Genomic DNA, 25,483 nt, shown 5'->3' with positions numbered 1-25,483 from the left:
AAACAACCTGAGACTGTGCTATCAGGACTTAGATAACATTGTAATGTCACAACTATACAGTCACTGCCCGCAGCTATGTCATCAGCACAGCCGACCCAGACCCACTGTGCTACCTTTTTTTGTAGTTGTTTTACCTTTATGACCAACACAGCACCAAGCTATGAGACAGAAAAATGAGAAAACACGACACAATCATTTGATTTCAGGAAACCAATATTTCCTTGCACAGTCTTCTCAGGGATCATTATATTAGAGACAATGTTTTTGTTTGTTTTTTTTTTTTTTGTTTTTTTTGTAAAACCAGAGCAGTTTAGTCTGTTCAGCTCATTTCAACACTCCACTAACATTTTGCAATGTAAAGTTTTACCAAACTAGAATAGGCTACAGTCTGTTACCTGTGGTTGGCCAAGCCGTGCATCACTCAGAAAACAGTCAGCCACTCAGGAGAGAGGCTCAGCGAAAGACACAAGACGTTCTGTTCTTGCTCCAGACAGAAGTGTGAGAGAGTAAAACTATACTGAGATGGTTTTTGTTACTTAAAAGTAACAAAAAACCTCTAACCAGTAATAAACAAGTAACATATTGATATTCAGCCTGAAACACTTTCACCAAAGTGGTTATGTTTTTGGTTCATTTGTTGGCAGGATGTCTTCAAGCTATTAAACAGATTTTCACAATAAAGTGTCATATCTTACTTGACGTCAATTCCCATTATTTGGGACTGCATTGTGCATTTGTATAACCAAATCAAGATGGAACGTAGTGTACACACACACTCATCAACTCAAAATGATCCTGCAAAATATTAAAAAAAAAAATCTAATTTACAGAAGTATTCAGACCCTTGGCTGTGGCAATACAGATTGTGCTCAGGCACATCCTCTTTGCTCTAATTATCCTTGAGATGTCTCTGGAACTTGATTTGAGTCCACCTGTAGCAAGTTGACTGGACACAGTTTAGAAAACCATATACCGGTCTGTATCTAAGGAGACACAACTCACACATACATGTCTGCACAAAAACCAATCCATGAAGTCTAAAGAACTCTCTGTAGACTTCTGTGATAAAATTGCATCAAGGCATAGATCAGGGCAGGGCATAAAATAATTTCTTAAGCGTTGAGGGTTCCCAGGAGCACAGTGGCCTCAATAATTGTGAGATGGAGGAAGTTAAAAATCACAAGGACTCTTTGTGGAGTTGGCCGTCCAGCGAAATTGAATAACCAGGCGAGAGAAGCCTTGGTCAGTTCTTGGGGGAGACTGGTCAGAATTGAGAGAAGGATGAATGCAGCCAAACAGAGAGGTCCTTGAAGAAAGCCTGCTCCAAGGTTCAAGCAACCTGAGGCTGGGGTGATTGTTTCACCTTTTAGCATGACAATGACCTGAAGCATACAAAGACAATGCTAGAGTGGCTGAAGATGGCAATTCACAGATGCTTTCCATCCAGTCTGACAGAGCTTGAGAGGATCTGCCAGGAAGAATAGGATAAACTGCTCAAATCCAGGTGTACAAAGCTTGTAGAGCCCTCATTAAAAAGACTCTGCCAATGGCCAAAATACTAAATTTATTAGCGAAGGGGGTCTGGATACTGAAACGACTGTACGACAAATCACTGTGTTAAGTTATGGCAGTGGACACATGATATTACAGTCTGACATGGATTATACAAGATCTTGTCTAATTTGACCAATTTGCACCAACATACTATCAAACTAATAAACATAAATGGATGAATGGCCGCTTGTTAAAGACATGTTTCATAATTTCTGTGTTATGGTTGTCAAAGAAAGCTGCAGCAGGACAAATGTCAGGAGCAGGGAAAAAGCACTGATCCACAGCCAGCTCCATTTATCAGCTTTGTGTTGAAGAGGTGACTTTTCCAGGGTATTTTTCTGCTTTGTGATTAATGTACGGTGGGTTAGACTCACTGTGACCCCAAACAGAAAAATACATGTGGCAAAAATGAATGGAATAAAAGTATTAAAGCCAAATATTATGTAATACTTCAAACTCAAAACTGACACAAGAGCTTCTAATATTAATGAGAATGTAAAATATGAAAGCTCATTAGAAAATTTTGCTCTTTAGTATTTGTCTTCATGTACTATCAGATCTATTTATTAGGATACAGGTTCATTGGGATTTATTAGTGTATGTATTAATTTTCTTTTATTATAACTGCAGAGCTGTCAAATACCAACTAATCCGGTTAATTTACTAATCAACAGAATTACAGTAGTAAGAAGACATGAATGTTCCAAATTTCATGCTGCAATTCGAGATTCAGTCTTAGAACTTTGGTTTCACGTTGGAAAAACTCTCATAGCCGTACTTTATAAGAAAAAGAAAATAGGAAAAACTTTGTTTTTTCCACCGATAACAAGTATTTGATGGATATTAACATCAATCTTTCCACTTCAAGAATAATAGTCTGTAGGGTCTGGTATCTGTTGTTTATACAGGATCCTCTTAAGTAGAGCTCTACCTCTGACAGCCAGTCAGGACATCCCAATTCATGTCCAGCTTACTTAGTTCATTGTGCAATGATTCAAGCATACAGTATCTATCTGTATCTGAGCATGTGTGTGTGTGTCTGTGTCTGTGTTTGAGCACTCATGATTAGTGTTCTCAGTGACTGTCTGGCTGATGGGGTTGATTTGTCCGACAGTGCTGTGTGTCAGGCAGCCTCAGCGTCTGCACTGGAGAACATGAGTGAAGGAGCGGATAATTGATAGTGACAAGGCGCTCCCAGCCTTAATTGCTGCTGGTGAATTAGATTACCTTTTCAAAGTGCCTTCATTAGCAGAGGGAGAGCCATACCAATGGTCCCCTGATTGGCCTCATATTGTTTTGCTGTGAACCTGCTCTGGCAGGGCACTACCGTGTGTGTATGTTTGGGATGGTGTGTGTGTTTGTTGTGGTTGGTTTGAAATTGTTAACTAATTTTCATGTGCAGCTGTAGTTTGACTGTGTGTATGTGTGTGTGTGTTACACGCATCCAGGGTCAATAATGTCTGGTTATCAAAGTGACACATTTAGCAGAAAGTGTTTATCTGTTTTTATGGGCCACTGGCTACTTACTGTAAGTGTGTCTCTGGGATTTTTGTACAATAGGCATGAATGGAAAGCTGCATTTAGTAATGTGTCTTTCCAGAAACAATATCCTGGTTACTAATTGTAACTGCTGTCTACTGAAGAAAAAGTCACTATGAAAACTGTTGAGAGTGAGGTCTTAGTGAGAGTGCAGTGAAGACCCAAGTGCTGAGAAAGGAAAGGAGAGAAGATCTGACCTGACTGAACCTGAATGGTACTGCCAAATTTGAAACTGGAACCCAAACCAAGACCCCGAGCTATGTTTTTGCTTTCATTTATCTGTTCTTTACTATTTGCTTGTGCATTGGCTACATTCTTCTGTCACTCTTCATACTGGGCATAGTATATCTATTTGCAATACTTGAAATTTATGGATTCAGATGGCCAGTCAGATTTTGGCCTTCTTCCAAAATCTAGAGTTCCATGTAGCAGAACTCCTCTTTGTTCTGTAACTAGTTTCCATCAATCTATGACTTGGAAAAGAACAAATATTAGGCAAGAGGTGGAGTCAGTGACTAGATATGAAGTGTTGGTTAGAGCTTCCAGCTGGGGGCAACCTTCCCACTGGTGTCAACATGAAAGGGAGAGAGCACATCTAAAATAGCTCACTATCCACTCACAGCCACAGGATCAGCACCATGGACAGTGTCTCTGTGCACAGTTTTAATAGTCTGTTGAGTTTTTTTCTTTCTTTCTTTTTTTCAACGTTGTGGCCACCACAAATGAAATTCCATTCTCCTTCTCTGATTTGATGTGGAGACAGAAATCTGACACATATATCTCAAAACATAGATAAACAACACCAACTACACTGCTAGACACTACTTAAGGTTGGTTAAAAAAAAAACAAAAGGCAAAACAGTGAAGTGACCCTTTAAATAAGCTTCCATATCCATCTTCCATCTTTCATCCTACTAATATTAGTTTCATCTTATGTTTACAGTTCTGTGGACTCCTCTTACTGTCTCATTGTGTCTTCAGGAGGAATGTGCCAGTCCCATTTATGGGATTGGTTTTGGGGCCAATGCTGATCTTTGTAAAGGAAAACTCCAGGAACCTTGGCCTTATTTTCCCATGCTTTTGGGTGTAAGTGATTGATAGGGATAGTCCACTAAAATGCTAGATTTTGCCACTGAAAGGCTCAAATTGTTATTGTATATGTGTGACATAAATATGAATAGGATAGATCTTTTTATTTAAGAGTAAAATCCTTTTTGTTTAACAAAAGGCTGTTTTATCACTACCAAACACCATTGACAAAAACTTTTAAAACTTTTACCACATAGAACACAGGGGGTGCTAAACTACTACTGCCTTGACTGGTTAGTTTGTTTGTATTATTGTGTGATGGAAGAAATATTCTGATCCTTCCCTTAAGAAAAAGAACCACACAACAACACAACCAAACTAACCAACTGAGGCAGCAGTAAATTAGGAACTCCTGTGTTCTGCGAGGTATAATTGCTGTTTTTGTCAATGGAGTCTGATGACTTTGAACAGCAATAAAACAGCTGAAAGGTCTATCTCTGTAGGAATCCTATCCATAATGTTGTCACACACTTATAATAACAATCTGAGCCTGGTAGTGGCAAAAACAAGCACTTTTAGTGGACGTATTTTAAGGCAGATAATTGCACTGTTTAATTATATTGCAGCAAGTATTTATCGAAATAGCTTTCTTGCTCAATAGTGGATAGATTTCAAAGATTTTGTCCATATTAATCATTTACACCCAGACATACGGGAAAATAAGACCCAGATTCAAAAATCCTGGAGTTATCCTTAAAGTGGATAGGGAATTGGCCATGACATGACTGATCCACATGTTTTTATTTTTTATTTTTATTATTTTATTATTTGTCAACATGATGAATTTTTTGTGTCTCTACTATCAGTTACAGTATAGTCAGTATAGTGATAAGTGACAGTGGCCTACAGACTCTTGTCAAAAGCGGCACTGGTATCCGATTGACACCCTGTTGAGGTATCTGAATCGGCACTGGTAAAACGTGGATTAGTGTCCAGTACATCCATCTGTCCAAAGTCCTGTTTCTGTCCTCCCACTGTCTTTTAGCTGATTTCCTTCTTTGAGATGCATGCAACCAAACATCAGGAGAGCAGCGTTATTATTGTTAATACCTTGCATGAGAATGACAGTAAGTGCTAGAAAAATAATTATCAAAATTTTACATAATTGATCCCTAGGAGGATTATTTTCTTTTGTCTCACTGGTGATAGTGATAGTAGCTAGTTAGAAGCTAGTTACACAAACCCAAATTCTCCAGCTGAAGAGAAGTTTCTACCACCCTGCTGCCAGTGTAAAAATAAACACCCTAAAAGCTAAGGGAAAAGATAGAAAGGATTTTTCAGAGAGCAAACAGTGAAAGTAGAGAGTGGTTATCATTCCATGCAGAGACGGTGACATGAGCATCTTCTTAAAAAAAAAAAAACGACTTTCTGCCCAAATCCACAAGTCCAAAACCTTACACCCTCTTCATCCCCTGCAGCACCAGTTTCAGCTCCAGCCATCCTTCCTCATCCCATTTCCATATCTGTCTCCAGTCACTGCTCCATCACCAACCCCCCTTTGCCTACCATCCCCAAAAACCCATTGGCATCCCCATCCCTGTCTCATGCTTCATCCCTGCCCCAGCCAGCCTGCAGCCCCCCACTGAGTTAAATGGAGTGTGCTGGTGTCAGGGGAGTCGCGTGTGCTCAGTTGAGCTCAGCTCAGCTGGGCTGCCAGCGTTATAAACTTACTGTGTGATTATTGTCAGAGCGAGACTCCTCCACCCAGGAGGTCTGCACTGATGGGCACTATGTCACTGGGTACAGCCAGCCATAGAAGGTGAGATGAGAGAGCAAAGGGGGGATGAACAGTGGGGATAGAAATGGGGGTGAGAAAAGCACATGGAGAGGGAAGAGAAATACTGTTGGTATTGGTTGGTTGAGATTGAGGAAAAGGGGAGAGAAAAAGATAGAGGAAAGAGAACAAGCAGGAGGGGAGGGAATCATCAAAGGAGAGAAAAAGCCAAGCTGAGCAAGGAAAGCCTGATATATACCTATCACAGCAGACAAAGACAAGGGAAGACACACAGGGAGTGATATAAAGAGGGAGAAGCAGAAGAATAATGTGCAAGGAGAAGAAAGAGGAGCAGCAGGGAAATCAGCAGAGGAGAGAAAAAGAGGGAGAAACAAAGAGGGAGAGACAGGGAGGGTGGGTAGAAAAGAAAGGCAAAGAGAGAAATTAGAGAGAAAATTTCAAGCGAGTGATGTGTGCTGTGATTGTTTTCTCTCTCTCGCTCCCTCTATGTCTCTCTCTCTCTGTCTCGCTCTAAACGGTCGGGATGTGGCCTGTATCTGCCGGCAAGAAGGAACTCAATTTGGGACAATTTACTCGGCAGTCTCAGCCCTGATGCACCTCAGGGACAGAGAATAGAGAGAATGAAAGTGAAGGAAGATAGAATCAGCAAGCCACACAAACACACACACAACGTGCGCCTTGCACACAATTGCCGCCGAGTAGATTTCACTTAGTTAGTTCTAACTCTCCCAGGCGGTCAATACGATTGAGTTTATAAGGCTTGGAAATGAAAAGCCCAGGATAAGGTTAGATAAACTGTGTGCTATTTGATTTCGGCCCACCTCTTGCAGAAAACCCACACAAGACAGATGGCCGGAGGGGATATGCTGAAATCATGTTGTGCAAAGGGTCACATGGGTGATTAAAGCTGAATATGTTATATGTTTGACCCTCACACTCTACCTGTATTGGTCTCTCTGTAATGATGAAAACACTTGCATGATTTGCCAAATGCATCTATTTGCATTCTTATCATAGTTCTGAGTTTTTGAGGGCACAAAATTTCAACAGATTCTTTAAAAAAGCTCTCAAGCAAATCTTACATCAAAGCTTGTGCTCTTTCATGCTGTATGCCTTGAAAGTGTAGGATTTTTTAACCTGACCATAGATTTTGTCTCAATGCTGACAGATTGGCAGCTTGGAGGGTCTGTACAGCCTGAGAGACAGCAGGGGGTGCTCTGACAGAGCCACCTTGGAGAACAGACTCGCTACTGCACCAGGGGTAAGTATTTTTAACAGTACCAATAAATAAACACTCTGTTAAATAAAATATCCTTCAGACAGTAGGATCTGCAGAGTGCATCAAACTGCATGTTCCCTAAAGAGGCAACTCTGAGGTTGTTTTTTTTGGCCTGTCTGTGTAACACAGCGGGAAATGGATTTGTAACTACAGCAAATCAGAGTGTTCAGCTACTTAGACGCGAGTGTTTGATACATTTAACATGGCCACGTCAAGGTGAATTCACACTCTGGCATCAGTTCTGATTTTACACAGCATGTATATGCAAATGGAAGTTCATTTGGCTGGCGTTGCTGTTTTAATCAGGGCCTAGTGTTGATTAGCGAGAAGGGAAAAAAAGAAACAGAGCCATGTGGTGTGTAATGGCTGAAAGTTGTTTAACTTGCTTATGTAGCTTGTGTCCCCGTTCCACCCGATATCACTTTGTGCCCCCCCACCCCTTGCCACCTTCAACAAGCCGTTCTGCATCACCCTCAGAGTGCACGACGCAGCCTCCTCACCGGGGCTTCTGTTGCCAGGGAAACCGTCACCCGCGGAGACATCCCATGACAGTGCAGGGTGAGGGAGGAGGGACGGGGAGGAAGGGTCGGAGATGCGACTTTGGCCCTCTCCAGAGTACACCAGACCTCTGGCCCTTCCCCAGCACACACTGCCCTAGCAGTGACACACACAAATATCACACACAAAACAGCAGTGTATTTATACACACAGGCCACATATGCATGCACCAAAACACACAAGCAAGAGCTAAAGAAAGAAATGGTCAGAAACTAAAAGAGAGAGAAGATTCCAAACTTTTTGAGTCAGAGTTATCATCTGAATCAGTGTGCGTGTGATTAATTGAAATAATTTATGCGCAGTCTCCAGTGACTCCATGTATGGTTCATGATTTCATTAAACTGTAACTTTAATTACTTTTCTACCATGATAACTTTAGGTGAAAATGAATTTGCACCACCAAAATGTCCCACATTACATAATGAGTCTTAAATTTAATGGATTGCACAAATAATGTTTTGGGATAATGAACAATTGCACACCTAGACACTGCATCTCCTTACAAGAGACTGTTAAATACCTTTCCACTGAGCAAGTTTTAGTCTTTTTTTCACATGGAATCAAGAAAACACATCTCTAAAACCACCAACTTGAGCTCAGTAGAAAATCCTCTTTAATTGGACGATCATCTCCTTGTCCCTAAACCAATCAGACTAATAGAATCCACTTTAATTGCATTTTTTAAGGCTGAAAACAGTCAATATTTTAATAGCTTTATGGAAGAAGTATTTATGGCGAGTTATGTGTTGCCAAACACAATTACAGTGTGTTAGCTACAGTAGCTGGCCAGCTGCCAAAGCCTGAGCTATACTCCATCCACCCACCTCTGACCAGACCTCTGTCTATACAAAGTTGTGTGCCGCTTCCCACTCTGCATCACACACTGTACTTTGCATTTCATGGCAGGTGGGTCACATTACAGAGCTCACTAATTGCTGCGCCAGGCAAGGTTTAGTATGATGCAAGATTAACACAGTTAATGTAATTTTGATGCTTCTTAAACTGTCTGAGGTAAAAACAGTATTAATAGTTACAGTAACATGGTAGAATACCAATCCTGGAATCGCACATGAAGTTTATTGTGTGTTTTTCTGCAAAGACGCTTCATTTGTTCCAAATGAAAGACTTAGAGTTATTGGTGCATTATTGTGTAGCAAAAACTAGTGTACTAGTGCATTAGATCTTGTGGAACTAAACTGAGAGTTTGTTGTTAGAACCCACTGTGAAGTTTTGATGTTATGAAAGTGTTTGCTGGTAAAATCATGTTGACATTATATCTTTGGAATATCAGGAGAGATGTCCAGATCACCTCATCTGAAGCCAGAGTGAAATGTCAGAGTTAAAGTTAAGTTAGAGTTAAAATCACTTTTTAAATTTACACACAGAAGGACAGATGTCAAAATAACATTCTCTGAGGAGAAAGTCTAATGACCTTGTCTTGCCTGTTGCTGACCTGCTGTTGAGGTCCTCTTTGAATAACTTCTAACAACTGTCTGTTGTTACGTTGGCTTAAAATGCATTACATTGCACAGCAAGTACCCTTCACAGTATTTCTGTAATCACTGTGATGGTGCTTAGGAAATACATTTTATAAGAACATCTCAAACTAGATGGACAAACATGACACACAAAACCATTTTCCATTTAAGTGACACAACAGTCCTGCTGGATTCTGTTAATACCACAGCCAATAACCATGTGTAACTAGATTCTTCTTAATATGTTAGGAGTAATAAAGTTATGCCACTAATATGATATAGTAATATGATATGTGCCAAAAATAGATATTTGCTTTATTGCTATTTTGCACATTTCATTGATTAATGTAATATAGTATTATAAAGTAATATATAGTAGACTTAACATATTATTTAATATTGTTGTAATTTCATTTGCTGAGCAATACATTGAAACAATATGATCTACAAGAAGTGAAAGTGAAACCTAATATTTTACAAGTAACTCCCACCTTTTGTCAAACAAATGTAGTTAATAATGTGGAACTAAAGCAAACAATAGATGATGCAATTTAAAAATGTCAGAAATACCAGTACATCACAGTTGACGGAAACTATTATTTAAGTATTCAAAAAGATAATCCTTTTAAAGGTAAAGCATTTCAGATGAAATCAGATGAATATGAGTGTGTTCCATAACAGAGGAATAATAAACACCCTCCATAAATCAGTGGGATCTGAAGCAGCTGCTGTCTCTCATCAAACACTGGCTGGAGAAAAGCAGTCCATAGGAATGGGACTCTGAGGCTCACATGTGAAGAGCTTGTTTGCAGTGCACACACACACACACACACACACACAGAGAGAGAGAGAGAAAGAAAGAGAATGGAGGTCCATGGTGGTTTCTCAGAGGGGGAGGAGGTAGTTTTGCCACCATGTAATCCGGGCCGATGCAGCCCTCTGTCTGCAAAGCAACAATCAGCTGTTGTATTAATCGCACTGCTAATGACATAATTAGCAAGGCTGTGGAAAAACAGCTCAACATAAACATGTTGGGGCTCAGAAACAACACACAGATAAGGACACAATACACACACACGTACACAGCTTACTCAAACATGCACATTAACATTGGACATACACAGGAATATAGACACATAGCCAACCACAGCTCTGTCCTGTCACACATACAGCCACAGGGCTGAAGTGTGACAGGACAGTTATATGACTGCTGTTTTCTCTTGTCTTGTACCTTGTTTACTTCAGACCCCGCCTCCCCTGAGTGACCCTCTCCCAAACTCTCCTATCTATCTTACCTCTTGCAGTATCATTCTCAAACACACGGTTATGTCTCTGACTGGACTCTCCAATGACCTTTTACAAAATGTCTCACATACTAAACCCCCTCCAGCTTCTGACATAAACACACTGGCCCCAGGTGGTATACTACACACTTAGTGCACATGCTTGGAAAACTGCTATTCACAGTACACTATGTCCCAGTCTTCTGACATCAGTGTTTGAATACTATTAATTTCCTTGTCTTAACATCCATCTGCAGTTAGTGTCAGCTGCAGCTGTTTGGACGCCCTAATAGTTGCAGCCACTTAACTTGCAACAATAGGGCTGTCTGTGAGAAGTCAAAGACATATGCAGCAGAAATGGTGTTAAGATGTGATAAAGCTTGAGATAAACAAGAAGTGACCAGTTTTTACAGCAGAGGAAGTAACCACCAGACATCAGTCAGTCAAACATGGCTCCACCTTCTTTTGAGTGACGCTTATCCAACTAATGTAATGTTGGCTTATCATTGGCATAAAAACTGTAAACAAAAAGATTTAGTTGGAGCAGAATTGAGCCAGCAAAGTATTTTTGAAATTTATTAGCACTGGGCAAACACAATGATTTATGGATGGACTACTGAATGTGTTTGAACATTACATTGGGAATAGTGAATGGGTAAACAAGGGAGTGACTGTGTTTCTAGCCTCAGTCACTAACCTTCTACATATGTAGTGAAAACTTGCATGATTAGCACATTTAGCCTCAATAAAAAGCCAGAGGCTCTCTTGTAGTTATTTTATATTGTGGGCTATTGTATCATGAACAATTGTAGGCTATTTTACTGATAGACGCTACTGATGCAGTCAAGATTAGACTAGTAGCAAAAAGATAAGCTACCGTGGACATTTGTACGGACATTTGGAAAATTGCTCATAGTTTCAAACCCTAACCCTGTTGTGTTACATGTTTCTCCTGAGTGTATTTCTGTCCCCCTCCTCTCAGGAGGTATGGGTTTGACTTGCCTAGAGATGCAAGACTGAATCATTCACACTACCTGCACACACTACCTGATGGTGATAGTGGCATTTTGGATCTTGATGTGGGCAGTTCAGATTTAGGTAAAAGGCTGGACAGCAAAGTTACTCATTTTTACACAATCCAAAGCAACAAATCAAACAAGAGGTCTTTGTCACAACAGACATTTTGATTGTTATTGTAGGAAAAGCTGAAGTATTATAATAACATTACTGATGGCCAGTCCCAGTAAGCTATAACACTTTTTCACCATTGCAGGATCATAAACAAAATCTGCAGTGTTGTGTCTCCAAGGTGTGTCAGTGGCTATTTAAGAGGAAACCCAATTTCTACCCACACATGTCCTAATCTAAGAAGCTAAAATAGAAAGCACAAGTGACAAGCCAGCTCCTGTCAGTCTGACTAATTTTATTGTTTGGGTTATGCTGTCATAAACTAGCCTGTATTTTTGTATTGTCAGTGCTTGGCTATTTTGAATACACACACTTGTATAAGCCTGTTACATTAGTCAGCTTCACGAACAAAACAGGTGGCAAGCCATGAAGCATTATTTAGCTAGTTTTCACTTTCCATCTTGATGCTACAAATGTCTCTCTAACTCTCCCATTCCTCTACCCACACAGGACAGGAAAAAACATTTTGAATTTTCCCTCAATGCTTCCTCTCTGCTGAACCGTTTGTGTGCTTTTTACCCTCCCCTTATTTTTCTTTTTTTCTTTTTTTAGCTATTTTTTTTTTTTAAAGACTCCAGTCACATCCGCAATCCCGCGGCCCTATAAGGAGCTTTCACGCTTTTTGGTTTGCTTTAGATGTTTAATACCCCCTCTCTTTTGTGTCAGGGAGCCGGAGAGGCGTTAAGAAGCGCTGATAAACCCCACTTAGATCCCTTCCTGGCCCGTCACCCCGGCCTGCCGGGCCGCTTTAGCAGGGAACTGATCTGTGACGGCCTGCCACTCAAACTGAGCACTTCTGAAGGCTGACACAATGGAGTGAGCAACACACCAGAGGGCCCGGGGGTGGGTGGGGAGGAGGAAGGAGGGAGGGTGAGGCGAAGGAGGGAGAGGAGGCCAAGAGGTGCCCTAGAAGAAGCATAGAGGAGGGGCCAGAGTGTATCTCCCTGTTATCTCTCTTCTCTCTTTCAATTTATGCAAGCTGCCCCCACCCACCCACTACTGCTTGCTACTGTAGAACTCACACTTTTTAAAATCTTTTTTTTTCTTTTTTAAACTTGACTGTATTGGTTTCATTTGTAACCTGGTCGGTGGTACACACACAATGATGGTTTGTGGTCGGGGCTGTATGTCTGAAAGGCAGAAATGGGTGATTGAATGAAGAGGCAGAGAGTTGGTGGGTGGCGTTGGAGGGTTGAGGACCAGATAGGGATCAGCACTGCATCAGGGTCTAGGTGCTAGTGGCGGTGGGTCATGTGGCGCGTTCACTGCTGTGTAGTGTAATAGATCCAGCCACGGCTGGGGCCAGGCCAGGGCTGACGGAGCTTCGGGAACCACAGTGTTGTGATTGACAGGTGGTGGGAGGGGGTGGGGTGGGTCATGTGGCCACTGCCGCTGCCATCGCCGTCACCCAGGGGGCCGTGGGTGGGTAGCGAAGCCCAAAATGTCAGCGCTGATATCTGTGCAGCTTGGCTCGTATCACACTGCTGCAGCTGCCTGCCATCCACCACATCCACTCATTCATGTAGAGACATGGAAGTATTATACACACACACACACACACACACACACACACACTTTTCTGTTTCCTCACCACCTTTCTCAAATATTCACTTCTTTTCTATAGAGCCATATTCATGCACGCACACACACACACACACACACACACACACACATTCATCATTGAATTGTCTACAAACACACAATCATGCACACACTTTTACTCCCTCCATCTTACTGTCGTTCTTCTCCTCCTCCTCCACACATTCAGATTGTGCCTCTGTCAGTTCTACCTCAGCCGTTCAATCATGCAAGTGCTCCACTGCTCTCTTTCTCTTCCTCACCGTTGGAAAACGATTTTTCCAAACAAGTTTATTTCTTTATATATCCTGCCTTTGTCTTTTTTCTCTGATCTCAAGCCTTGTTCTCTCTGTGTCTGTGTCTGTGACTGAAAGAAGTTCTGTTTGTAAAGTGTGCTTCTCCATTTGGTGATGTCATTTTTCAGCGCATTTATACAAAACTTTTTTTACATTATGTGTACCGTGTGTTGTACTTGTGGTGTGTGTTTTGTGTGTGTGTGTGTGTGTGTGTGTGTGTGTGTGCTGCCTATATGTCACAGCAGGATGATGAATGCGCTGACAGTGGAGGGGTCAGTGTCACAGACAGTGTGGTCAATTGCCCCTCGTCCCCTGAGTCTAACCTTGAGCAACACTCCCTAAAGAGTCTCAATCTGCCATTAAGGCCCACGCCTACACACACACACGCACGCACAGAAATACACACACACACACGTTCACATACATTCCCTAGCGAGTGTGTGCCATTAGTAGCTGGCAGGGGCTGGTTTGACAGAGAGCGATTAGCTCCCTATCATGTGTATTGATCACTGTGTCTTGGCTGCTCCTCTAGACGAGGGGCTGGAGGGGTTTTTACAAGGTAGTTAGGGCACACACACACACACACACACACACACACACACACACACACACACACACACACACACACACACACAGAGTTACATTCTTGTTATCTCAGTAAGTGTGAAATGTCATGTTTTTGTTATTTATAAGTTTGAGACATAAAAAAGATGATTTTACCATTTGTGTGTTGTTGCATCATCGAATCATATATAAAGATATTTCATGGTGTCTGTCTGTGTGTGTGCATAGGTGTCATTTCTAGAAGCAAGAAATGTTTTCTCAACATTTTGAAATTCTAATGGGCTAAGCTTCATGGCTACAAGGATGTGTTTGTGTAGACAAAAGACATGATAAACAGCACTACAGACTAAAAACTTATACCATGTGAGAGGTTGGAACACACTTGTGTTAGGGTAAAATAATTAATTATGTAATTAAAAGCATTTTCAGAACATGCAATTTTAATATGCTGACTTTCTATTCAGTTTAGATACCTGCATGGAGAGCAACTGTAATCCCAGCCCACAATGCATAACGTGAATAGTTTTTTTTTACGTTTCAGGGATGGCACAGTAAAATCTGTTTACTTTGCTTATATGATAAATATCTACATGGAGGACCACAGTGATCCAGGGCCATTAGGCAGACACGGTGAAAATTGTTTTTAAATTGGCAGCCGTGGCACAATAAAATAGCTTACCCTAATAACAAATGAGGTCTGAGCTCACCGGAACTGCAGTATGCGGCTCTAGATCGCTCACATCTTGAGTAACCATTAAATCTGACCCGACAATTAAACAGCACCAGAAAACATCCATATCTTGTTTTGGATAACATTTTATCACACAATGAGTAAAGATTGTCATAATCTCTGTTACTAAGGGTTCACTTCCTCCAACCACTGCATAATAAGTAATAAGTTCCAGTTGTTTGGTCGTGAAAACAAATAGTCATACTGTATGTGATAGAAAGAAATATAAAGCTGTAGCATGTTAGGATGTAGTTATGTGTTTTTTGCAAATGTTTGGTCAAATGTAAATAAAACTAAATGAAAGATAATTGAATGTGTTCACTGACACTGCCCATTCTACACCACTGACTCTGATGCTGGGCTGCACTGGTTGAATTTTGCTGATTCTGTTCACATCCATATGTGTGTGACTGTTTTGTGTCAGTTTTGTGACAAATGTTTTAGTCTATGTACTGTGGTGCTACACAGTTTATATATAAATGCTATGCAGGAAATATATAGTGAATTTATATCTTGAAATTTTTAAATAAAAATGCCATAGTATGGGGAACATTGGATGTGTGTAAATACAAGATAATGACCATGTTTCTCTTGCTAATTAGGCATCTTCTCCAGTGTGTGTGAACTAAGTTAAGAATTGCGTTAAGCTCGTTATGTTTATATTTAACCTCATCCTAAATCAACGTAAATCAATACGATCAATGTAATATAAACATCCGTTTGATTGCATTTGCAGAACTGTACACATATTACATCCACTTCTTGGGTAATTCAGACCAGCTCGTAGCTCTTGTTAATTGAGTCTAATTGAAGAACATGAAGGGGGAATAAAGCAAGCAGGCTTTTAGGACATAAAAGACTGCAGCCGCCTCTCGATAGTATTTATTTTCAACCTCTTCCACTCTGATTTAAGTGTAAGAGGACAATAGTAGCCTGACACTGATATGTGTGTGTCTCTGTGTGTGCGCGTGTGTGTCTGTGATCTGTTGTTTGATTTAGTGCGCCCACCTTCACAAGGACCAACCTCTTATCAGATCAAAGCTGCAAGCAGCGGCCTATGAAAGAAACTGAGTGTGCGTGCATGCGTGTGCGCTGTGGAGGACAGAGGTGTAGGTGAGGCGGGGGTGTTTTCCTTGCTTTTAACCCAGGACAATGGGACTGTAAAGGACAGAGCAAGCGAGTGGTCTTTGAACTAATGAAGAGGAAACCTTTTACTCTCCTCCATAGAGATGCTCAACTCTCTCTGTGCTATGGATTTCCTCTCTCTCTTCAAAAGAAAATGAAACAGAACAGAACAAAATATTTCATTTTCTCTGTGCTTCTCATGATTTAGCTTTTATCCTCATAAATTCATAGTTCTAGAGAAAAAGCCATACAAAACAGAAATAAGACTTAGGAAATGGTTGAAGAGTATTAAAGCTGTAATACATGAGCATGTATTGGGTAAGCCAAGGTGTGGACACTAAGCTAAACTTACTGATGTAATGTGAATACAAATTAGATTTTGTAGTTTTTGTAGTTTTGGCCACAAAGTAAATGTCTAATATTGTTATTTCCAGGTTCACTGGGTACGGAGGCAGCACAGTCATTACAGAGACAAACGGGTTCCTGTGAGAGGACTGGATCACAGCACTGCTCACAGTAAGTTTTGAGTAGAATACTTTATTTATTTTTGCTGTAATGCTTTCATTTTACAGTGCTAGATTTAAAGAACAACCACAGCAACCTAAACTCTTGTTTTTGGTGACCAACAGACCCTTAATACCCCTGAAAAGACAGTAATCGTATTTATCACTGATTAAATATTGATGACTAAATAAACAACAGTTAAATCAAGTTCAGTACAACAGAGGCATCCTCACTCATTATTTAGAGTAACACGTGACAAACAATTTATCTACTTCATTCAGACTGTTGGGGAAGGTTTCATTCAATAATCAAACAACTACACAACTCTTTCAAAGTCTTTTCCCCCAAAATGTATAGAATAAAAATAAAATACAATAAAAATAAAATAATGTAATAATGTATAGAAGAAAAATAACATACAATAGAAATAAAAATAGAAAGGACAAGGACAATAAAAATAAACATAGTAAAATGGAAGAGGCTGATTGAAGTGTTTTCAGAATGTAAATGTATATACACTCTTTCTGTTTTTTTCTGTTACTTTAGAGTGTATTCTTTGACTTTTTTTCTTTTTTTTGTTTTTATTTCTACAAAAAGTATAGTTGACAACAACATCAGTGAATTCAAAAATGCACAGAAGCATGTGACATTGTGGTTTTGGCGCTGAGTCCCTCCCATTTCAAACTAGTTCCATGAGCACAGAGGAAAAAACGAAATAATATAACAATGACATAAATACTTTTATAACTACATAGACTGTTACAGTAACACAGCTTTTCAACCCGGCACTATGTTACTCTGTCACAGATACTTATCATGTATGAAAAGTAGATTTTTCTTGCTCCAAAATAACCAAGAGGTAAAGCCATGTGGCATGAGTGAGCAGAGCTCCAGTAGTTGACGTCATGCAATCCTGGCATTCATCAGTCAAAATGAAAACGGCGCCATATTGGCAGGAATAGCGGGAGTATTGCTGTGGCTAGGCTAATGACCACTAGCAGCTATTCTTTTCATCTGCTGCACTTATACAAAGTGAACATGGTGGATAGATGTTCTGTCCCGGGATGTCAGAACACCCGGGGGCAAGTAAACGCTGAGAGATGGGACCCTGTAAGCAAAGGCTTCCACTTGTGTAGTGACCACTTCACATCAGGTACAGTAGATAACACATTGCTTATATTTCTTGATGCATATGAAGAAAATTCTTGTATTATGTTTAGGCCTGGAACTGTACTGTCTGCATTTTTGTTATACTGTAGCCACAGAGTGAGGAACAGAGCAGTATTTGATAGTTTCTGACAATGAGATTCCTGTAACTAAGGGTCAAACTTTGATAACTCTACATCCTGGAAACCTGTAACCACATGTGCATTTAAAGTACACCCTCTTTGCATTCTATGGTTTTATGTATCAGGACATAATAAAAAATCATCTTGTTCTTACCAGGTTCTAAAATTATTTAAATCTAACCTCAGGTGTAAAAGAAAACGCAACCACTGCGTCATTATTTATTTAATAGAACCCATGTGTGAAAAGCAAAGTACACCCCATGAATAAATAGCTTGTAGAACCAGTTTAAGCAGCAGTCACTTGTAATAATTTTCTGTACGACTTTATCAGTCTCTCACATTGTGGAGGAGGAATTTTGGTCCACTCTTCCTTACAATGTTGCTTCAGTTCATTGAGGTTTGAGGATTTGTTAATGGCTCTCCTAAGGTCTAGCTACAGCATTTCAGTTGGGTTGAGGTGTGGACTTTGACTGGGCCATTGCACCTTGATTTTTTTTATTTTTTAGCCTGTTGTGGATTTTGCCAGTTTCTGCCAAGCCTTAGTTGTCTGTCTCTAGAATAATGCGGTATGCAGAAGAGTTCATTGTTGACTCAATGCCTGCAAGGTGCCCAGGTCTGGTGGCTGCAAAACAAACCCAAATCATCAGCCCTCCACCACCGTGCTTGACAGTATGAGGTGTTTGCTGTGTTTTCGCCAAACGTCGAAAAGAACATTGTTCTGGAAGTCCTGTGGTTTGTTCAGATGCAACTTTGCAAACCTAAGCTATGCTGCCATGTTCTTTTTAGGGAGAAGAGGCTTTCCCCTGGCAATGGCCTTATAACCCTTCCCAGATTGATGGGCAGCAACAGCACTTGCTGATGATCAGTTAATCAAGGGCATTTGATCAGCAGCACCTTGCTGCTACTTACCCTCATAATTCCTATGGAAGCAGTAAGGATGTACTTAATTTTCAACTTGGTGCCTGTGCATCTTGGCCCTAGTTTTTGTTAAATGAATAATGACATGGTGAAATATATCATGTGTTGTTGTTCATCTGAGGTTGTTAATTTTAAGACCAGATGATTATTTATTATAGGGTGCCTCTCTTTTTCACGTCTGTACCATTCCCAGAGAAGAAAAGAAGAATTCAGTTTGATGTATTCAACAGAAGACAGAAGAGCAAACTACAAAAGAGAGCAGGCAAAGAAATCATCAGCTGACAGAGTAATCCTCTCAACAGAATGTATTTAAGACAGCAGTAAGCATCCCACTGTGGACTAGATTCTCATAGCAGAACCTCCTGTCAGGGAATCTACCCACTAAGAACTTAAATGACTGCCAACCTATTCCTGGTAATGATAATGATCCAGCAACTCTATCATGTTACAGTGAAAACTGTAAGCTGTAAAGCTGAGTTGAAAAATATGTTGTTGAAAGAACAAATGAGTGGAACAGGATTGAATGAGTCTACATAATGATAAAAAGGTCAATACATATTGGTTTACCAACATATTCACTACTAATAGCAGTTTTTCCTTTTGCAGCTCTCAAACCAAAGTCTAACTTAACATTATTTAATTGACCTGAGAATAAATTTGTCCTTTGAATTTTTGGCTTATTATTTTGGCATTGATTCAACTGTTTCAAAGCTTTTCAAAGCACTGTATTAGTGTAATGTACTGTATGCAAACAGGCAGTAGAGGATGTTTAGATGCATTCAGAATGTGTTTTAGTTGGAGAGGCAAAGTAAAAGTGACAAAAATAAAGCTCCTGTGAATAAATTACCACATTCACAGCTTCAGAAACACTTGTAGTAAATACATTTAAACCAAGACATTATTAAACCAGGACCAAATGTTGCATAAAGAGTTTTATCAAGACAAAATTGTAAAGAATTTCCTGCTTTTGTAGCAGTTTGATGTTTTATTCCAAAACAGAGGCACAAGTCATGTCTGTCACACTCTAATTTTATTTACCCCTTCTTAAGTTGTAGAGTCAACTTCCAACTAAACATTCAAATACTTTACAGTGCTTTACATGTCAAATTTAGTTTAACATTTGTGTTAGAAACCATGTAGTATCTAGCATCACAGGAATGATTGTGGTGTTTACAATGTATGCATAGTGTGTTTGGTTTAGTCATACTTAAGTGTGTGTGTCTCTGTGATGGGAATTTGTGTATGTGTCAGTCTTTACTGCATATGTTTTTCTAAATGCCTATGAAATATGATTTTGACCTTAATAACAACAGACCTCTCTGATAAAACCAGTACAACATCTGCAGCTATTTTATGCCTGAGATGCCTTAATATCATGCTTAATATATGTATACCTTTAAATCCAGTCATATGTATTGTGTAGTATGTATTATGAGTGTGTATTGGGAAGTAGTGGGTGTGTTTGTTGAAGATTGCACTGGCTCTCTCTTCCTCACTGTGTTGCTCAGCTTCTGCTCTGACAGACGACAGAAAAGTGTGAGAAAGAGAGAGAAAAGATGAAAAAGCAAGAGGATGGTAGATGTACACTTTAGTTGTGTGTTTATTCAAATATAAGAAGGAGAGCGAAAGCAAGAACGCATGTGTACATTTTGACCAATATGAACTTTTGAAGTCTAATGTGTCTTTCTTAGCATTTCTAGATTAAAGCTGCCAATGTTCATTATTGTGTGCCAGTTTTAAATATCTCATAATTCATGCCAAACACTGTTTCTTGGCAGAGTGGAAAAGCCTGATTATAGCTAAACTGAACTGAAAGGATACAATTACTAATACCAGAGTAATAGTCCACACACACATAAATTAACTGTTTGGTGCATTTTTGGTTCAGCAGGGAGAGCAAATTTGGAAGATAACATTTTAGCATTTATTTTGTAATGATAGCCTGTGTCATTATTCTTACGGAAGAACAAAGGCGCTCAAACATTGGCATATGTTCAGTATGGGGTGGCTGCATTTTGGATCTGGCCTAATTATCCTCAGGTCTGTTTGGATTTAGTCTGACTGTGCTCATGTTCCTTGTATTCATGCACATCATGGTAGAGGTGTAGTGAGTCAGTTTTGGATTGTTTCCCACATTTTGGACCCATGAAGCTCTGTATTATTGTGGAAAGCTCTGTAAAATACTCAGATGATGCTGTTGCAAATGGTTTAGCATGTTTGATTGTTGTAAGCAGAGAGTTTCCCTCCAATCTACTTCTCCTCGTCACTTTGATTTAATGGAAACCCCTAAGGCTCTCAAATGATATATTGAAATAACATCTGAGACTGCTTTAGCTCTTGTTTCCTGTTGCTGGTAGCCATATTGACAATACTATGTGTATGACTTAGACATCCATAGGCTAATTTAGAATTTATGTTCTACACATGCTAAGACCTAGACCTAATTAAAGTGTAGAAGGCTAATGTAACAGTAATTAATTGGTTCACAGCAAGCACTGAACCACAGAAAGTTGCATACCAAATAGAATGGTTCTGGACCAATACACGTACTATTACACTCCTAATTAATACTAAAGCTTGAAATATATTCATATCCGAGAAAGAGATCCCCAGTAACAATTGGTATGATATGTACTCTGTAATACATACAGAATATTATGAAACAAAATGATTCATATCCATCATATGTGAGAAAGAGAGGGAGAAAAAGAGTGAATGGCAGAGAGATGGAGTGCTGTGTAGGGGTTAAAGATGTGAGGAAAGGGAGAGAGAGAGAGGCAGTGAGTGTAACATGTAGTGTATGGAGAGAAAGGTGCAGGCCTTGATGAGCCGATAGCACATTCACAGACAGCAAGCCAAGCTGTGCTGGCGCAATGATATGCTAATGATATGCTAATCATATGGTAATCTGCCAGCAGTATTCCACCTCACTGGAGGAAAAGGCAATCCAGGAGGCCTTACACCATTGGTTGGAGACCAGGGACTTCCTGAAGTCATAGTTCAAGACAAGAAAACACACATATACACACATAATGAATCTATGTGCTTTCAGGATCCCAGAGGAGGGAGTCTGCAACTGACAGGCAGCCTGAGGAGAATACGAGTGACCAGTCTCTCACCTTCAATGACCCACTCTGGCCCATGCAGTGGGAACTGGTGGGTGTAATTGTGTGTGTGTGTGTTTGTGTGTGTTCACTGGGCTTATCTGGAAGTCTCCTTTCTCTCTCTCCTCTCAGCTCTTGTCCTCATGGTGAAGGATGTTCATCTGACAGGCATAAGTCAGGCAGGCTTTCATGTGTGACTGGAGAGAGAGACAGAAGATAGAGGGAGGTAGGGAGATTATGGAAGGGGGGGTTCAGGGGGTTGTCTATGTTGAACTGAGACAGATGTCGGCGATTGATGAGGCTTGGAGCAACACTGACACACAACTGGGGTGCAACAACAAGACAAGCTCATCCCTTCAGCAGAGTCTTGTTCTCACTATGTGACCAATATGTGTTTGTTAAGGCCAATAGGAGTAAAGCTGGTATGTTTGCGCATGTAAATATTATTTCATACACTAGAATAGTAGCACAAACTCACAGCTTCAGTCCAGACTATTCAATAGCTGCATTTACACCTCCTTATTCCCATAATAGATAGAATTAGATCTCAACCGGAATAAAATGCCTCTCATCAGCTCCTTCATTAGAATAAACCACCGCATTTTGAAATAAATTTGATTCCATTTGAAAAAGAAGTGCATGTATCATCCAAAGGGTACATTTTTTCATGTGAAGTTAAAGATCTTTTCCTGTTTTTACTAATATCATTCTTTCTCAGCACAAGTGAACTTTAAGTAAATCAAAGATGTTCCGCTGGACAGATGTACCACTCTCTTCCCTATTCTTTGTCTTTTCTGTGCAAACTCTACCAATTTTCTGACCTATAGATTTTCTCAGAAGAACATCTTGTGGAGGTGATGCGTTGGCTAGATCACTCTGATAGATTGTTTAAATAAAACTGCTTAAACAAAATTAATTTCAAAAGCACAGCATTGAGCTAATGAGCAGAACTGGGCACCTTATCAAAAATGTTTCTTTAAGATACGCATTCATAGAAAAATTAAAAAATATCAGCCATATATTGTGATATAGTTTTATCTATATATCTTATTTGGCTCAAAAATTTAGTATTTGTTGGGCACTATCAAAAAGGCAAACTTTTCAAATGTTTTATTCAACACAAGCAGCACTACAAGACATTTGCCAAACTAAAAAGCATTGTGAAATTGGGAAAAAATTGACCATCTGATTAGAGAATGAGTAAAGAAGAGTATGTAGTTTAGCAAGCATTCTATTCCAGCGTTTGGTACTTAACGCAACACTGTGTAACTTTTGCTAAGCAGCAGCAACAGTGGCTTCTGTAACCACAAATGGTAATTACAGGACACGGGTACATTGGATTCTGTTGGGCTCTGAGTCTGACTGGTTATGGGCACTGCATACCTCTAGAAGCTAACAGCTCAGGCAGCAAACGCAGAATTCATTCAGAAAGGGTTGATAAATGACAGAAAGAATTACTGAGCTAGCTTCTTCTGTTTGTGACACAGTTCCCTAAAGTGTTAAGCACTTTAAACAGGCATTATACATTTCTTGTGGGATATTCTACCTGACCAACTTAAGTCACGTAGTGCAAGAGAAGGTGTTCAGAGCACGGAGCAGGGATGAGTCATACCTGTTGGCTTTTTAAAATTTTAGTATTTTATATCACTGGTGTGGTATTGTCAGTGATCTTGACTTACACACACTCATATAGCAGGGCAGCAGGGCTTGGCCAATCGACGCTGCAGATGTTCTTGACTGACATGTGAGGGTGTAATCTGACAGAGTCGGGGGAATGGGAGGCGGGGTCAGAGAATCACCACAGCAGCTAGCAACAGATTGATTGACGCCTCAGCTCTTGGGGCAAGATGGAGGGGTGAAAGGCAGGACAGGCGTGGAGGGTGGAAGATGGGGGGGAATATAAGGCAAAAGTGAAAGAAAAATCACAGCTTCTCTATATGAGTGTTAGTGTAAATGTAAAGCAGTTTTAAAGATGAAGACATCTCTCTCTCTCTCTCTCTCTCTCTCTCTCTTTCACACACACACATTCGCCCTCCTCCTCTGCTCTTGTTCTGTTGTGTTTAATCAGCCTCTGGTGGGCGTGGATATTGATTGAGGGTCAGTAATCTGCTCAGGGTTGGTAGCCTGCCAGGGACCTGATGTGTGTGTGTGTGTATGTATGCATTTGTGTATGTATATTTTTTGTATATGTATATTGTGGGTACATCACTCTCTCTCACACACACACACACACGCACACACAGATGGCAAGTGTACTCCATTGCATTCTTGCTTAGGCTGAGTCCAGCTCCTCCAGAGAAGCTTGTTCAAAGCTGCTAAAATCCATACAGCATTCTGGACGTGCTTGCTGTGGATGGTGCATGTATGTGTGTGAGTGCACAAGAGAGCGAGAGAGAGTGTGCGTTTGTACACTCTAGCTGAGGGGCAGCTGAGATAAAGGCAGAGAAGCTAGAGAGATTGTTTTGTTGTTGTTCTGTTTGCATGTGTGTCTTCTGCATAGAGAAAGTATGAGTGTTTGTTTTCTGCTCTAGAGTTCCGTGAGCTTTTTCACAACTCTATATACATGTATTTATGTGTGTGTGTGCATGTGTCTGTGCGCACGTGTGTTTGTGTGTATGTGAGAGGAGAAGTTGTGTTGTGAGAATGATAGTGATTCTGTGCACAATTGTGTGTGTGTGAGTGAGAGAGAGTGAGATGCTTGTGTTGTTGGTTTTCACTTCATGACTGTGTGTGTGTGTGTGTATATGTGTGTGTGTGAAGTGAGATGGTGTTCAAGATGCCTCTCTGTGGGCTTGTATCCAGGTTCACAAAGGTGTGCGTCTATATTTTTGCACACGTGTGTCTGTGTGTACCCTCAGTGTGTGTGTGCACTCCCCAGGGCCAGTCCTCGTGCTCTGGTGGACGTTAGCTTGCTAGCTGCCTCCATTCATCTGCTTTATTCTCACACACTACAAAGCAGCACTGCTCCCCAGATGCAACCCCCCCAAACACACAACAAACGCATGCACGTGCAAACACACACAAGCACAGACACACTACCCTCCTACTGAGCTGTTTTTCCCCCATTGTGCTCTCTCTTCCTCTCTTTCTCTCTCTCTCTCTCTCTCTCTCCATCATGATAACAACAACAGAGTTGAAACCTCTTGAAACACTCACTTTGAATATCAAATTGGTTTTGTGTGTGTGTGTGTGTGTGTGTGTGTGTGTGTGTGGTGGATTTGTGGTTTGAGGTACAAGGATGAAAGATCTATCTCTGACTGATACATGGACTCCCTGGGCTTCTTATGGTCTGAGTGTGCTCAGCCACAGGCATGTGCACTCACGTGGACACAGAACTTAACAGCTTATATTTAATACATATATGTCCATCCATGCACACACAGCACAGATTCAGCAGATTCATATACAGGATGTAGACCACAAGACAAGCAAAACATGAGCAGACAATAACGCACAGCACAGTGAGTTACTGGAACTATCAGCTGGGCTTTATTGACACTAGCACTAGCAATGGATATTAACACTGCTTACTGTACTTTCTGATACACAAAAAATGCTCCAGTGGATTGTGTTTGATAGACTAAAAACTAAGATAAAAGATTAAATAGCCTACTGATCACTGTGTCTATTGTTATGTCACAGTGTAAAGTACCTTGCAGTGAACATGCAAGA

General features: G+C 40.4%; 1 protein-coding gene across 2 annotated transcripts in view; it reads left to right on the top strand.

Annotated features, from left to right (window-relative positions):
* LOC108887327 (furin-like protease kpc-1) overlaps window positions 1–25,483 on the top strand; it is a 162,971-nt gene that overhangs the window by 18,460 nt on the left and 119,028 nt on the right. For both annotated transcript variants that reach the window (XM_051076407.1, XM_018682697.2), the window contains 3 exons: window positions 7,086–7,178; window positions 16,431–16,512; window positions 21,760–21,863. In XM_051076407.1, the coding sequence (XP_050932364.1) occupies window positions 7,086–7,178; window positions 16,431–16,512; window positions 21,760–21,863 (279 nt within the window). The remainder of the gene's footprint in view (window positions 1–7,085; window positions 7,179–16,430; window positions 16,513–21,759; window positions 21,864–25,483) is intronic.

The sequence above is a fragment of the Lates calcarifer genome, linkage group LG15 (genome assembly GCF_001640805.2).
Source record: "Lates calcarifer isolate ASB-BC8 linkage group LG15, TLL_Latcal_v3, whole genome shotgun sequence".
NCBI classification, from domain to species: Eukaryota; Metazoa; Chordata; class Actinopteri; family Centropomidae; genus Lates; species Lates calcarifer.
This window is presented reverse-complemented; position numbering and strand designations above follow the sequence as displayed.